The sequence below is a fragment of the Panthera pardus genome, unplaced genomic scaffold (assembly GCF_024362965.1).
Source record: "Panthera pardus isolate Hobbes unplaced genomic scaffold, ASM2436296v1 HiC_scaffold_1, whole genome shotgun sequence".
Lineage (NCBI taxonomy): Eukaryota > Metazoa > Chordata > Mammalia > Carnivora > Felidae > Panthera > Panthera pardus.
Window position 1 is genome coordinate 24,445,099 of NW_026526654.1, and position 15,966 is coordinate 24,461,064.

The following is a 15,966-nucleotide window of genomic DNA, read 5'->3' on the forward strand; positions in this document are numbered from 1 at the left end:
AGTAGGAACTGCCTCTGCTGTCTGGGCAGAGTTGCTGTAGGGAAGCATTTGATCCCTGGTCTCTGACTGTGCCAGCTGCTGATAAGCAAAGTGGGGCTGTGATGGCTGTTATTCATCTCTCACGTCTGTCCCCTTAGGAATAAGACTGCGACTTTCACAGACGTCAGGATCAGGACCATGAATGAAGTTATCACTGGCATAAGAATAATAAAAATGTATGCTTGGGAAAAGTCATTTGCAGACCTTGTCACCAGTTTGAGAAGGTAAAGTTTCTGTGTATTTCACATCACGTTTCTATACTTTTCGATCTCCTGCTTTCACCGAATTGTTTGACAAGTCTCAATGAAGTTTTCACATTAAAATGTGAATTTAGGGGCACCTGGGTGGCTCAGTCGGTTAAGTGTCCGACTTCTGCTCAGGTCACAATCTCACGGCTTGTGAGTTCGAGCCCCACGTTGGGCTCTGTGCTGACAGCTCAGAGCCTGGAGCCTGCTTTGGATTTTGTGTCTCCCTCTCTTTCTGCCCCTCCCCCTCTCGCACTCTGTCTCTCTCTCAAAAATAAACATTAAAAAATATATATATTTTTTTAAATGTGAACTTAAATACTATACACCCCACCCTGTGCTTCTGCTACTCCAAAAACAAAATTTCAAATGTCTCTTAATACCCCAGATCCCAAACCAGCCATGATGGTAGTATTTGCAAATATGACATTTACACTGATGCTATAATTTGTGCGAATGTAGCACAAATAGGAAAATTATAGAGATTGGGCCAAACTGTCAGAATCACTATGATTCATTCCAGACAGAGACACAGATCCATGGAAACACTGGTCCTTTTTGTGTGGCTTTACGTTTGTAGAATGTTTTTAGTCTGTGAGTTAAATATTTGATCAGTTGTGTGCCCCCCGCCCACGGCCCCTCTCTGACAGCCCTGTGCTTCTGTTCCCTCTTGCACTTACTTCATAGGTACGTCTTCCTCTGCTTCGAGTGCACGCAGCTTCATTCTTCCCTGGCCCCCACCAAGCCCGACCAACCTGGCTCGTCCCCCCAGGTTCCACTCGCACGCGTCCGGCCCCGACTCCACTGTTCTGAGGGAGGCACCTCTTCTCTGTGCACCCACGGGGCCTGCACTCACTGTTTCTGTCCAGTGCACACATTTTGGGTTGCTTAGTCTCTTCTCCTTATGAGTTCATGAGTTCCCGGAGAGGACAGGCTGTGTCTGTCATCAGCAAGGTGCCCAGCACAGGACTTGTGGTCACGCGTGCTTGTTGAGTGAATGTTCAACCTGGTCTGATCGACCCAGAATGTTAACGTGCGACATTACGCCTCTGTTTAGTTAAGGTGAGCGGAGTGGTTCTGAGCGTGTGGTCCTTATGTTGGAGCCTGGAAAGGGGCCACGGGCAACAGGCGCTTGAACAGACGACGTGGACGTTGATGCTTCCTTCAAACCTATATCCTCTCTTTTCCAGGAAGGAAATTTCCAAGATTCTGAGAAGTTCCTACCTCAGAGGAATGAATTTGGCGTCATTTTTCGTTGCAAGCAAAAACATCGTTTTTGTGACTTTCGCCACCTACGTGCTTCTTGGACACGTGATCACAGCCAGCCATGTGTTCGTGGCAGTGACACTGTATGGGGCCGTGCGGTTGACGGTCACCCTTTTTTTCCCCGCGGCCATTGAGAAGGTGTCAGAGGCGGTTGTCAGCATCCGAAGGATCAAGGTTTGGCAACAAATAACCTTGTTTTTAAAAAAAAAAATTTTTTTTAACGTTTATTTATCTTGGAGGGAGGGAGGAAGAGAGAGAGAGAGAGAGAGAGAGAGAGAGAGAGAGCACGCGCAACAGAGAGAGCGTGAGAAGGGTAGGGGCAGAGACTGAGGGAGACCCAGAATCCGAAGCAGGCTCCAGGCTCCCAGCTGTCAGCACAGAGCCCGACCTCACAAACTGCGAGATCATGACCTGAGCCGAAGTAGGTTGCTCAACCGACTGAGCCACCAGGCGCCCCAATGACAAATAACCTTTTTAAGTTGTAGGTGGATTTTAAGCATAACACCTGATTTCATTTTATTTTATTTTTTTAATTTTTATTATTTAAGTTTTGTTTTGAGAGAGAGTGCAAGTCGGGGGGAGGGGCGGAGAGAGAGAGAGAGAGAGAGAGAGAGAGAGAGAGAGAGAGAATCCCAAGCAGGCTTCACCTTGCTGTCCATGCAGAGCCCAACAGGGGGTTGGAACTCATGAACATTGAGATCATGACCTGAGTCGAAATCAGGAGTTGGATGCTAACCCGACCGAGCTACCCAGGTGCCCCGAAACACCTGCTTTTAATTTGGTGTCCTCATGCTGTGGTTTAACTTTCTCAGCAGCCAAGCCCGTAGTCATTCCAGAATGTTGTACGTGTTCCCCTCCCTGTCTTCTTGGGGGTGTGCCCTACAGAGAACTAAGTGGCTGATCATTCATGGGGGCAGTGATAGCAGTGGCACAGGGCCTTTGATCACCTGCAGGGTGATGAAGATGTCTGAGGGAGGAGGAAAACGAACAGATCTCCTCTCTTGTGCCAACTCAAATGATTCAGTAGCGACAGTATGCAGTTTTGGGGGAAGAAGGTTCCTCTCTAGGTCAGGAAGGAAGGAGCTTGCAGAAGGGCCCTGGCTCCTTGGGTGGGGAGATGGCCTCAGCCTCACCGTTACTTCTCCCTGATTGAAGATGGGTTCTATCCCCCATGGATGCCTGCCTTGTGGTCTCTGAGTAAGTCTTTGGACCTCCACCTTTTGTCCCCTGTCCCCCTGTTTACTTGTTTTCCTGCCTCAGCCCATTTCTGGGAAGGTCTTTCAAATATGTCCCCTGCTTCCTACACCCCCCCCCCCCCCCAATACTGCTGCCTCCTTTTCCTAATTAGCTGTCCCTACGTTGCCCAGGGCAAATAATATCGCCAAGATGCAGGCCGACGCAGTGGGTGCTCAGGTGTTTGTTTGTTTATAAATAGGTCTAAAATGAAGATAAATACGCTCTGCTGACGGGACCTAGGCATGAACTTGAGTGCCTGGGCTTTACGAAAAACCTAGTTTGTTTTGTTCCTGTTCCTCCACAGTGATGGACGTGTAGTAGTATGTCTCTACTGAAGTTCTATGGCTCTGCGTGTGCCTTTTTTTTTTTTTTTTTTTTTTAGTTTTATCATAAAAGCTGAGATTTTTTTTTATGATGAATTAAAAAAATTTTTTTTTAATGTTTATTTTTGAGAGAGGGAGACAGCGTGGGCAGGGGAGGGGCAGAGAGAGAGGAAGACACAGAATCCAAAGCAGGCTCCAGGCTCTGAGCTGTCAGCACAGAGCCCAATGCAGGGCTTGAACCCACGAACTGTGAGATCATGACCTGAGCTGAAGTTGGACGCTTAACCGACTGAGCCACCCAGAAGCCCCAAAGCTGAGATTTTTTATCATGAAATTTCTGTCCTGTAAAAAAATATTACTCATGAGAGAGATCAGTCTTAGGGGGCCAGTTCTGGTCCCCAAGTTTGTCATGCTTCCTCCCAGGGGCTTCCAACAACTTTGTTAAAGTTGTAGCCCATGCATTTCAATAAAATTTCTGTTTTGTAGCATTTGCATCTTGAAAGAGCACATCTAGGAAGATACTTTGGCCACAGTGATGTTCTAAGCATACCTAGAACCTTTCCAGATGCCAGCTTCCCATGCACATTTTGCTGTCATTTTGTGACTGTCGCTGCTGCAGCCAGCGCTTAGTGAGGTCCAGGCACATTGTCTCGGGTCATCCTGACAGAAGTTCGTGAGCACTAGTGTCCCCACTTGACCGGTAAGGACACCGTTCCTGCAACAAGTGAACCAGTGTGCCCATCCTCACACAGCTTGCACACGATGCACTAGGATTCTTCCCAGACCCTGGTTTCTTACCCCTTGTTACGTCACCTCCACTGCCTTCCTAGGACCTTCCGGCACGAGTATTTCCTCACGTGTAGTTTTCATCATCCAGTCTCATTCTGAAGAGACCTGCAGGGGTTCCTGTAGAATCAAAATTTTAAGCTCTGGGTTTAAGCTCAACTGGCCCGTGTTTCCCAGCGCACGACCCTCCATTCTGGCCCCAGATGTGGGGGAGGGGAAGGGCTTGTCTCTGTGATGCACCACATTCATATGCGCTTTAGGGTTTTTGCCCATGCTGTTCATCTCAGGGGGTTGCCTTTTTTTCTGTTCTTGATTTAGGTAAATGCTGCTGAGTCCCCCAGCCCCCCGCAATCTTCCTCCAGCACTTTTTCTCATGCTGACCTCAGGGTTCCATATTAAAAAAATTTTTTTTAAGTTTATTCATTTTGAGAGAGAGAGAGAGACAGATTGAGAGAGAGACAGATTGAGAGAGAGAGAGAGAGCAAGAGAGTGAGCAGAGAAGGGGCAGAGGGAGAGAGAGAGAATCCCAAGCCCCAGCGTGGGGCTCTATCCCATGACCCCGGGATTATGACCTGAGCCGAAATCAAGAGTCAGGTGCTCAACTGACTGAGTCACCCAGGCTCCCCAAGCTTCCATATATATGTGCAAGGCCAGTACCACACCGTTCAGCATCATGGCATGTGGCTGGTTCTGACTCAACAGGACTATACTAAGCCCCCTGACAGCAGATGATATCTGATAGTTCTTTTGCATAGTGGCTGGCCCATGTTGGGCATCTACTGGGCCTCAGATAAATACTGAATTAGTGGAAGCAACACTAATTCAGAGTCAGTGTAGACTCTGCTGGCCTGGCTTCTGGCCTGGGCTATTAGGTCTTATACATAGTTAGAAGCATCCGTCTTCTTTGGTTAAAAACATTAGTTTTACTGGCCATTGTGTAATAAAGGAAGATGAAAACCATGTGGCTTTATGCTAAAGTGCATCTTGAATCCAAAGGCAATCTAGAGACAGAATGCTCTCTTTGAAGGTCAGTCTTTTCTTTCCTCTTAAGGTCTTCAACTGATTGGGTGAGGCCCACCTACCATCATGGAAGATAATCTGCTTTAAAGCCCACTGATTTAAGTGTCAGTCTCATCTGAAAGGTACTTTCACTGTAACATCCAGACGTGTTTGAGCAAATGACTGTGGCTTAGCCATGTTGACCCATAAAATTAACCATCACACCCACTGGAATCTCCCGTCTCCTCCTTCGAACTCCCCGGATGTGACTTTGTCCTCACTTCCCGCATGTGTGGGATGGATGTATTCTCCTCCCCGATCTCCAGGCTTCTGAAGAGAGGCGCGGTGCCTTGTCCATCTTTGCATTCCTCACCGCCCATGCTCAGGAGATGTGTCACTGTATTCTCCACGTCTGTGAGATGCTGCAGGCATCCAGCAGTTGAGCGTTGTTTTGTGATACATAAAATCACATAGCATGAAAGGGATCTTGCAGAAGGTTTTGAGGGAGTTGTATCCAAATATTTGGGTGGGACTTTTGATTGCTTTTCTGCTAAAATGCAGCTGAACTGTGTCTGAGGCTGGAAATTCTTCCCATGGAGATGTGTCCAGTAGCATCAAAGGTATGACTTGCTGAGAACTTTGAATTTTCCTGGGTCTGACTTTGTCAAGCCCCTTTGTATCCTGATGAAGCATCTTTGATTTGGGCTGAAAGCCCAAGTCTTCTCTCCTCTGTATAAAGTTTCTGGCAGAAAGGTGGGCCTAGGGATTTAGAGTTTGTTGAACAGAAGTTGTTTTCAGTAGAGGTGGGACCAGTGGCCGAGAAGGTTGGTGAGAAAGGGGTGGTTAGCATGGCAAACTGCTTCATGGTGGCTTTGAAGTAATTATTGAAGTATCTTTTTTTCTTTTAGATCTTAGACTTTTTTCCAACCCGTGTGGTTTCTATAACCCCTTAAGAAATTTAGATCTCAAGTACATCAGAATCACCTGGAGGGCTTATGAAAAGTAACTCATGACAGTTTGGGGACTCTGAGTCTCTGGGTCATGCAGGGCCCGAGGTATCTGTGTCCTAGGCAAGTGTGCCTGTGTTACCTGAAAACATGCCACACGTGGGAAACGTTGCCCCAGCTGCGGGAAAAAGCACACAAAGCCAGAATGTGCTTAGCAAAATGTAAAAGATGTCAGGGTCATGTTAAGACTAAAATCAGTGGACGGGAGGAACTAACACCTGTCTTGGTTTGTGCTAGACTTTTGGGGGGCCCATTTAGAAGTCCTTCAGTCACCCCACAAAGTAACTGAGCGCCTACCTCAAGCCTGGGGCTGTGCTAGATGTGTATATACAATGATAAGCAGATGCACAGAAGGCTTGCCTGCTTAGAATTCCTGAAGCATCGAGAGGGAGTTAATAAATGCTCACACAATGACATTCACTGTTAATGTGTGTTTCGTGCCATCAGTCAGTCTTTGGAAGAAAAAGTCTGATGGGATGCCTGGGTGACTCAGTCGGTTAAGTGTCCAACTTCAGCTCAGGTCATGATCTCATGGTCCATGGGTTTGAGCCCCATGTCGGACTCTGTGCTGACAGTTCAGAGCCTGGATGGAGCCTGCTTCTGATTCTGTGTGTCTGTCTCCCCCTCCCCTGCTCATGCTCTATCTCTCAAGAATAAATAAACATTAAATTTTTTTTTCTTTTTTTAAGAAAAAGGCTGAGGTCCTATGAGGTGCTTTGTAGACACCGCTGTAATTTTGGAGGTGGGGCTTCCTGGGAAGGCTGAAGGAGTTCCGTGGAGAGTTACATGTGTGTGTGTGTGGGGGGGGTGGGGGAGATAGGAGGCTGATACTCTGCATTTTTGGGGGGATAGTTATGTGGCAGAAGGTCTTATTAGAAAGCGCTTGGTGCACCAGAAGGAGATCCATGTATTTGACGATGAGGGCGCAGAGAGAGGCCTGAGCAGGGGACAGAGCACCTTATAGACCACAGGAAGGTTTTTTGCTTTTGCAGAGCTCACTCTGGCTGCAGCCCAGGGACCGGATCCGAGGAGGTCGGGGTGGGGATCTAGTGAAGAGCAGGAAGTGTTCAGAGGCTAATGCAGTCCAGGAACCGGGTGATGTGGTTTGGATTAGGCTGAACTAGACGCAGTGAGATTTGAGAGCCACTCAGGAGCACGTACCTGACACAGGTAATAGGCAGTGCATATAATGGACTGATCCAGTGTTCACTCCTCTTTCCTTCCCTGCCTCTCACGTGTTTTGTGCAGTGAGAGGTAAAAATGGCAGCAGACGAGGAAGAAAAGATGCGCTGAGGACACTCACCAGGTAGTTAGGACTAGGCGAGGTTTGGCTCGTAGAGGGTCAGAAGCTTGGGAGGCGCCCCGAAGTTTGCTGTGACACTGTCTCCTGCAGCCTGGGACTCAGATGATGTTTGGGAGTCCCAGAGGTAAATGCAGCACACCTCTCCACCTTGAAGGTGGCGCTGGGATCCCCAGCCCTGGCATAAAGCCAAACGTGGGCTGTAGAGTGTATGTCTTCTTTTCCACACACACTTGTCAGTTTCCTTTTTTTCCACGTACTGAAAATGAAGGATTTACTACGAGGTTATAGGCCCAAGAAGTTCCTTCTATTTTTCTCTTAGTGACATTGAACGAGTCCAATAGGATTATAAAAGATCTTGTCTTAACTTCAAAGCAGTGAAAGTCTTAACGATGTCTACACCCAGTAAAGTGAGGTTATAGTGTTCACAAAGCTGCTTAGGTTTTTGCCTAGCAGCCACTGTGAAGTCAATCTTGTTGGCTTGAGTTCTGACGGCTGATGCTTTCCCGCATGACCTGTTCTGGGTATGCACTTCATGGCTTTAATGGCAATTTAATGTCAGCTTTTTCATCAGCCTGAGCACTCAAGAAAAATCCAGCCAGCACATCTGGCACCTTTATAAGCCGTTCATGTGTTGAATGGAGCCTCATTTAACCACCGGGAGACTGTGACTCCTTTCTCCACTCAGACCTATTATTTACGGACAAATGCTCAATAGATTTACTTCCTCACTGTGTGCATGGTTTCTCTTTTCTTTCTTTCCTTGAAGGTGCAGAATTTCTATTCTAATATGCACATACTGAATTTTGAATTTTATGTCTTGGTAATATGCTTAAGCTAAAATTTGAGTTTTATTCTGTCTAGACAAGATTTATGACACCTACAGCCTTCTGCTTGTTGCCATCTTAACTCATACTGTGTAAGACTGTAGTGATCTAGTCAGTGATTAGATTCACTCGAACCAGCCGTAGAGTCGGGTTCTTTAGGGGTTATCGTGACATGCTGACCCTTTGCTAGCCTCAGTGTGGGGTTTGAGTTGGGCTGTTCGTAAGTGCGTGAACGGCATAGTCTTCTCCCTCGCCATGACTTAATATCCCTTTGGGGATTCAGAAGTAGGGTGGGCAGTGCCAGCTAGGGCCCTTGTGAGCTGGTTCCCAGGAGGATTAGCATTTGAGATGGGTTGGGAAGGAAGGGTTGGTTCAGTACTCAGAGTATCAAGGCGGAAGGCACTTGGGGAGTGTGAACTTAGGTGCTCATGGGTCACTGAAGGGTTTTAAGCATGGTGGACGTTCTCAGAGGTGTTTCAATGAGATCATGAGGGAGTGTGGGGCGCCTAGGTGGCTCAGCTGGTTAAGCAACTGACTTTGGCTCAGGCCATGATCTCCTGGTTCATGAGTTAAAGCCCTGCATCAGGGACTCTGCTGTCAGTGTGGAGCCTGCTTCGGATCCTCTGTCCCCTTCTCTCTGCCTTTGGCCCACTTACGCTCTCTCACTCTCTTAAAAATGAATAAACGTTAAAAAAAAATAGGAAGTGGTGTTAGGTTTGACAGTGTTGGGGATGCTGGGGAAGGAATCGGGAGGGTATAGGGAGACAGCAAAAAATTGTGTCAGTGTTGTAAACGATTGGTGGTGAGATTCCGAAATTACATTGTTTCAAGAGGAATGAAGAATTGGTGGGATCGGAATTGTTGCAGAATAGGCAAGAGTTGCTGTCTGGGTGACTGTGGGGGAGCTGGTGTGGAAGAGAAATCAGGGCCATGCTGGGTTTAAAGCCTGCAAAGGAAGGAGTCCTCAGACCATCGTCTGTCCATTCTGCTTCCCTGTTAGACACGGGCATGGGGCAGAGAGGAAGGTTCTCAGCGAGCCTGGGCGAGTGGAAGCATCTGTGAGCAGACCTCGCCTCCCGCAGGCTGCGTCTTTGAGAGAAATGCACAGGAACACGTTTTCCTTTTCCTGCACAGAAGAAACTTTGCATATTCAGCTTTAATCACATTTGTAGCTTTGCAGCAAGATAGATAAGATTTTAATGACTTAAAGAGTGTTTATGGTTTTTGGAGTAGCAGTTGACTTCTGTGTTGTTCTCCTGAAACATTTTCACATGCTTATTTCAGTTGCTTCCTATGTTGGTTAGGATGAGGTTTGCCCGTGGGTCCTAGAATACCCATGTTAAAGCTGCTTACACAGGTAGTTCATTTTTCTTTCCTGAGCAAACCTTTGTGAGGTTGTGTGTCGGTTTGCTAGCGCTGGGGCCGCAAAGTTGCCACAAACTAGGTGGCTCAGAGCGACAGGAATGTGTTGTTTCACGGTTCTGGAGCCAGAAGTCTGAAATCAGGGTGTCCTCAGGGTCATGATCCCTCTGAAACCTATAAGGGAGAATCCTTCCTTGCCTTCTCTAGTTTCTCGTGTGGCTGGCACACCTTGGCGTTTCTTGGCTTATGGTTGCCATCACTGTGATCTCTGTCTTGGCTGTTTCCTATCTGTATGTATCTCTCCTCCTCCTTCTCTTCCTCCTCCTCTTTCCCTCTCCCTCCTCTCCGCCTCCTTCTCCTCCTCCTCCCCACTCCTCCTCCTTCTCCTCTTTGCCTCTTTCCCTCTCCCTCCTCCCCTCCTCTCCACCTCCTTCTTCTCCTCCTCCTCACTCTTCCTCCTCCTCCCCTCTTCCTCCTCTTGTTTTCCTTTAAAGATTTTATTTCTGAGTAATCTCTGTGCCCAATGTGGGACTCAAACTCACAGCCCCAAGACTGAGAACTGCACGCTCCACTGACTGAGCCAGCCAGGCGCCCCATTGTGTCTTCTTATAAGGACACCAGTCATATTGGATTTAGGGATCACCCTACTCCAGTATGACCTCACCTGAATCAGCCACATCTGCAATGACCCTATTTGCAAATAAAGTCACATAATTGAGGTAACTGGGGTTATGACTTCATCCTGTCTTTCTGGGAGGGCACGATTCATCCCATAAGAAGTTCCATGGCTAGTATGCTGTTCTGTGGCTTTAGAGGCCCAGATGCTTTCCTTCTTGCTTGTGGCCTTGCCCAGAGAGTCATGGGCCAGAGAGGCTTTTTTTTTTTTTCCAGGAAGCAACCTTATTCCTGCCGGCACCACTCAGTTGGGTTTGTACCTGAAGAACTGAGCCCCGAACGCTGTGTGGCATAGTTTTTCATACATTTTTTACTTCTTTGTCTCTCATATGTAGTAACATACAAACATGTAGTCTGATTAAGTGGTCTCATGTTACAAGGTCGTGAGGGATGTGGTCACATATGCATATAACCAGGTTGCCTTGAGGGTTTTTTTTTTTTTCCTTTTCTCTTCTTTTCTGAGGGAGGGGACCCTACCACAGCTTTGGCTAAGTTGCCGACTTCCAAGGCCCAAGCCATTGGGTGGAGGAAGGTTCCTGGGCATGATCACTTTCCACTGGCCTAAACTTAATCACCTGACTCTGCATAGCTCTGTGGGAGGCTGGGAAGAGGGGTCCCTTTCCCAGGCTGCCATGCCCTAAAAACCAGGAGTTTGTTTCCACAGAAGAACGAGAGCAAGTTTTGAGGGCCGTTAACAGTCGCTGCCACACATTCAAAGTTTTGGGGGTAGAGGGGTATTGGTTGTTCATTCTATTTGTACCAGTGTAGCTTTTCCCGTTGAATTATGTCTAGCATTTGCAGAGCAAAACCGAGTTTTCCTGTATATGTGATTGTGTTAGGTTTGTAATGGTTAGCATGACTTGGTTCGATTCAAATTGCACCATCTTGCTGCTATCTGGTGTGGACAAGAGCAGGAAGCGTGGAAAAATACCTTCTCCTGCTGTCGAGAGGATATTTGCTAAGGAGAAAAGACAAGTGATTATGAAGAGATGCTTGTAAAATATATATGTGTATATATATATGTATATATATATATACACACACATATATATTTTATATATATATAAATATATTTATATATTTATAAATATATAAATAAATATATTTATTTATATATATAAATTTATATATAAATATATATTTATATTTAAGTAGGCTTCATGCCCAGCATGGAGCCCAACATGGGGCTTGAACTCATGACCCTGAGATCAGGACCTAAGCTGAGATCAAGAGTCAGATGCTTAACCAACCAGGTGCCCCTAAAATTTTTTTTTTTTTTTTTTTTAGAATGATGACAAGTGATAGCTCATGACAGGAAGGATGCATTGCTGTGATGCGATGGGGGGAAAAGCAAAGTGTACCCAAGTGCCCAGGGAAAGGGCAAAACAAAGAAATGGACAGAACCACGTTTTTCATGCAGAGTCTCTCTGCCATCGGTTCTGTGTTCCCAGCCTGTCCTTTTGCATCAACTTGATTTCTGGAGGCCTGGGGGTGGCCTTCGTCTGGGTGCCCAGCGTCTCATGTGGTGCTTGGCACATGGTGGGATTAGATAAATATTTATGTAATCATTTCCTACCAACTCCCATGTTTATTGTTAGTAACACAGGAGTAAAACCGTGACAATGTCCAGGTTCTAAATGTGTTCGCTGCTCGGAACTATATTTTCTCTTGAGGGAAGAATCCGTATACTTGTTGAGAAGGTTACAGAGTTAGCTTTGTGAACTCAGAGAGAGAGAGAGAGAGAGAGAGAGAGAGAGAGAGAGAGAGTGTGTGTGTGTGTGTGTGTGTACTATATTATATAATTACATAGTACATACTGTGTTCTGATGTGAGTCCCCCTTGTAAATACAGTTGGTAAAATGATACACAGGCTGCGTGAAATGCTACGTTGCAAATTCCAGGAAAGCAATTATTCTTGCTTATGCTTTGTTCCTACAGCTCAACCAGCCTTTTTCCTTCTTTTGCAGAACTTTCTGTTACTTGACGAGATACCACAGCGTACTCCTCAGCCGCCATCAGATGGTAAAATGATCGTGCATGTGCAAGACTTCACTGCCTTTTGGGATAAGGTAACAAATCCTCCCTTGCAAGATCACAACTGGTAAAAGACAACCGGGGATGTAGATTTAATAGAGAATTTTGATTTTTTTTTTTTTTTTTTTTTACACACCATATAAAATGTGACTTGCATTGTTTCCTTGAAAGTATATTATAAACATTCTCAAAATCAGGAATAAGGTTTGTAGTTAATGGGGATTAAGTATAAAATTAGCCCAAGGCATATGACATGTTCTTTGTCCCATTGTTAGGAGAACTTTCCAAGTATGATCACATTGTTTTCGGTGATAAGTTTGCAATGTCCCCATTTACAGGATTGAGCAGACAAGTGATACAGTCCGGAACGGGTTAGCTAACACGTACATCACAAGTTGTTACAGAGGAGAGACTGGGAAATCAGTGTACGTTTTTTACCCTGACGCTATCAGACCATCTCCTTACATATGGAGTGAGGCCCATGACGTGGATATTTCCTATAGGGTAGTGTGAGGGCTCCCGTTCTAAGCTTCTGGAAGGTGCTGGCTACTTTGGGGGCAGGCAGGGGCAGGGAGGAGGCAGCTGGTGGGCACAGCAAGTGCCAGTGATTCCCAGCTTCAGGGTTCTGTGTGGGAAGCTGACAGGTAGGACAGGTGAGGTCACGAAGGTTTTCTGACACTTGGTTGATTTAGGACATTTAGGCAAATGGGAAAAACCCTTCCTACCTTACTGCAGCGGATTCCCTCCTGCTTGGTAATTCTCCACTGGTGCACTTGAAGCACTTCTAGAAAGCCCTGTTCCAGTTCCCTTCTGTGAGTGTTGGGGAGTTAGGTGGTGCACTGAGGTAGTTCCCACACACCCTGTATGATGACCCATCACCACCTTTCTTTTGTACGAACTGTGCAACACTGTAAAATGAGCACTTTTGTTCTTCTTCCCAGAACTTAATCACTTGTTCCCAGACTTTTCCTGCAGCTTTTGCGTTGTAGCACAGAACACCCCCCCCCCCCCCCTTGTCCTGTCCTTGCCTGGGGAAGGACTGTGCCTCTCACTGGGGGTGATTAGGGGCCCTAGGGTGAGGGAGGGGCACAGACATTGGGGATTTGGGAAGGAAGCTGAGGCCACCGGGCTGGGAGGCAGAAGGATGTGCGTTTTCGAACCACCCACTAGACAGCTGGGTGGGTAGGTGGGCAGAGGTCTTCGTCCCCACCTGGTTTCGTTCATGAAAGGAATGTGCTCGGTTTCAGTGTCTGAGCTTGGAAGTGTATGGTCCGGTGGGAGCCTCTAAATCACCGCGGGGCAGGGGTTTTCATCCTGTGGTTCACTGCTATGTCCCCAGGGCCTACCCCACGGCTGGGCTGGCTGGGCTGGCGGCTGGGCTGGCTGGGCTGGCGCATTGCATCAGCCTCTACTGAGCCCCAGGGCACGGGGACCTGAGCACCCCTGAACTGTCACATGCTGCCCCCTTCTGGTCACGCTCGAGCAGTGCCTGACCCTGGAGCCCGGGCCAGGAAGCAGCAACTTGTCTGGCGCTAACAGGAAGCTCTGAGGTGCAGGGAACGGGAAGCCAGTGTCGTTCTGTGGCTTCTTACTTTGTAGATGTAACTGAGTTAAAAAAAAAGAAAATGTAGTCAAGTAGGAACTGGTTCGTTGTTAGACATGAAGAGAGGAGTGGAAAAGCTTAAAAAAATGTATCTATGTATTGAAACCCACCTTAATGACAGTTTTTATAATTTGATAAAACCTGGGTCTGGTTTTTTTTGGTGTGCGTGCGTGCTTAAATGTAATTGTCCTTGTTTTAGTATGTACCCATTTTATGGGTACCAATTATTCCAGAGAAGGTTTTCATTTTGAAGATCACACAGACCTTTTATTTCTCCTGCTGTGCCTTTAGCCTTTCTGCCTTGTGTTAACGGTATGTACACATTCCCAGCATAGAGAGAGGTCACGCAGCAGCCCAGCTCTGCACCTGTGCGTGGGAAAGTTCGCTCAGCTGCTTTTGGTTATCCATGGGTTGGATTCTTCCTCCCATCATCCCACGTAGTTGAACTTGCAGGGAATGTTCTGAACAGAAGCTCTGTACGTTTCTCTGCCCTTCACGTATCTATCTGGAGGTTTGTCTTTGAAGAACCCTTTTCTAGAAATGTAGAAGGTAGCAGTGCCTTAGATCAACTCACGGTCAGTTTCCTGTGATCGTGGGAGGACATTTCCCCAACTGTGTTTGCAGAACACTAGCCCCTTACAAGCCTTCTTCAGAAAGGGTTTGGGACTCACACACATTCGCGAGATCCTCAGTCCTGGGGCCATGCATGGTCAGGACTCCCAGAAGCATCCCACGGGGAAATGAGGTGGAGATTGTAACAGTGGGAACGAAGCCCACGGTGTCAGCACAGGAGCTCAACGCAGGGCTCGAACCATGAGATCATGACCTGAGCCAAAACCAACAGTCAGACGTTTAACTGACTGAACCACCCAGGTGCACCATTTATTGAGAGTTTTCTTAACACTAAATCTCCTTATTGTAGAATTTATAGAATGTTTAGGAATACAACTTCTGATTAGCATGATTTTTGCTTTATCCTTTTCCGTTGTGTTGGATTCTGTGCTGTAGTGCACACTTCCATGTGTTTTTTTTTTTTTTTTTTACAGTAAAAGTACTTTGTTGTACCTGTTTACTAGGACAGGTAATGCATGGTACGGGTATAAGACAATTTCTCTGGTCCGTGACACCATATACTAACTTACTTGTTATTTTTGTTGGTGTTAAATTTGAGCTCTGATTACAGCCTTGACCACCACGCACAGGAGCCTTTTTGCCAAGAGTGATCTTACAATGCCAGGTGCCTTCTAGCTTTGTGAGCATTACTCAGATTCCTTCCTTATTAAATGAGAATGGAGAGGTTACGGGAGATTTCCAGTTACTTAGTAGGAAAGGGCCTGGCATGCCGTGTACTTATACTGCCACCTTGTGGGGGTTAATGGAATAGATGATTAAAACCAAGGGTCATAATGTAAAACTTGAAAACTTCCCATACTGAATATTCTGTTAACTATATTCTTTTAATATTATTGTGCGCCAAGAAGTTTTCATTTCAGAAGGGTGCCTTATCATTTCTACGACTTAAATTTCATGGGTGTCTAGAACTGGGTTCACATGCAAATCTGATAAGAGAACAGGTCTTCTGAAAAGCAGCTAAGCCCCAAAGAAATATAGTTGAGGGGTGCCTGGGTGGCTCAGTCGGTTGAGCATCCAACTTTTGATTTTGGTTCAGGTCATGATCTCACGGTGTGTGAGATCAAGCCCTGGGTTGGGCTCTGTGCTGATAGTGTGGAGCCTGCTTGGGATTCTCTGTCCCTTTCTCTCTCTGCCCCTCCCCCTTTGCACTCTCTCTCAAAGTAAATAAACATTAAAACATATATGTATATATATATGTTTTTATATTTATGTTATATATATTTTTATATTTGTGTATATATGTATGTATGTGTGTGTATATATATATGTATATATGTGTGTATATATATATATATATATATATATATACACACACATATGTATATGTAGAGAGAGAGAGAGAGTGTGAAAGGGACTCCAGCACATGGTATCTTCAGATAGGAAGGGGGAGAGATGTGGGTTATGTTCACATATCAGTGACTATTACAGTATTTTCTTTTTGACGTAATTGGTGTTACTTTATTGAAATGTGCCTGTTTTTGTGAACTTGAATTTGTAGGCATCAGAAACCCCAACCCTACAAGGCCTTTCCTTTACGGTCAGACCCGGGGAATTGTTAGCTGTGGTCGGACCTGTGGGAGCAGGAAAGGTAAGTCATAGTGCCTTTTGACAGCTCGCTGCCATGCCACATC

At 46.3% G+C, this 15,966-nt stretch overlaps 1 protein-coding gene across 3 annotated transcripts in view; it reads left to right on the forward strand.

The window, feature by feature from the left end:
- The window catches only part of ABCC4 (ATP binding cassette subfamily C member 4), a 260,432-nt gene that overhangs the window by 84,513 nt on the left and 159,953 nt on the right, over nt 1-15,966 (forward strand). For all 3 annotated transcript variants that reach the window (XM_019444076.2, XM_019444075.2, XM_019444077.2), the window contains exons 7-10: nt 138-263; nt 1,475-1,724; nt 12,033-12,134; nt 15,834-15,923. In XM_019444076.2, the coding sequence (XP_019299621.2) occupies nt 138-263; nt 1,475-1,724; nt 12,033-12,134; nt 15,834-15,923 (568 nt within the window). The remainder of the gene's footprint in view (nt 1-137; nt 264-1,474; nt 1,725-12,032; nt 12,135-15,833; nt 15,924-15,966) is intronic.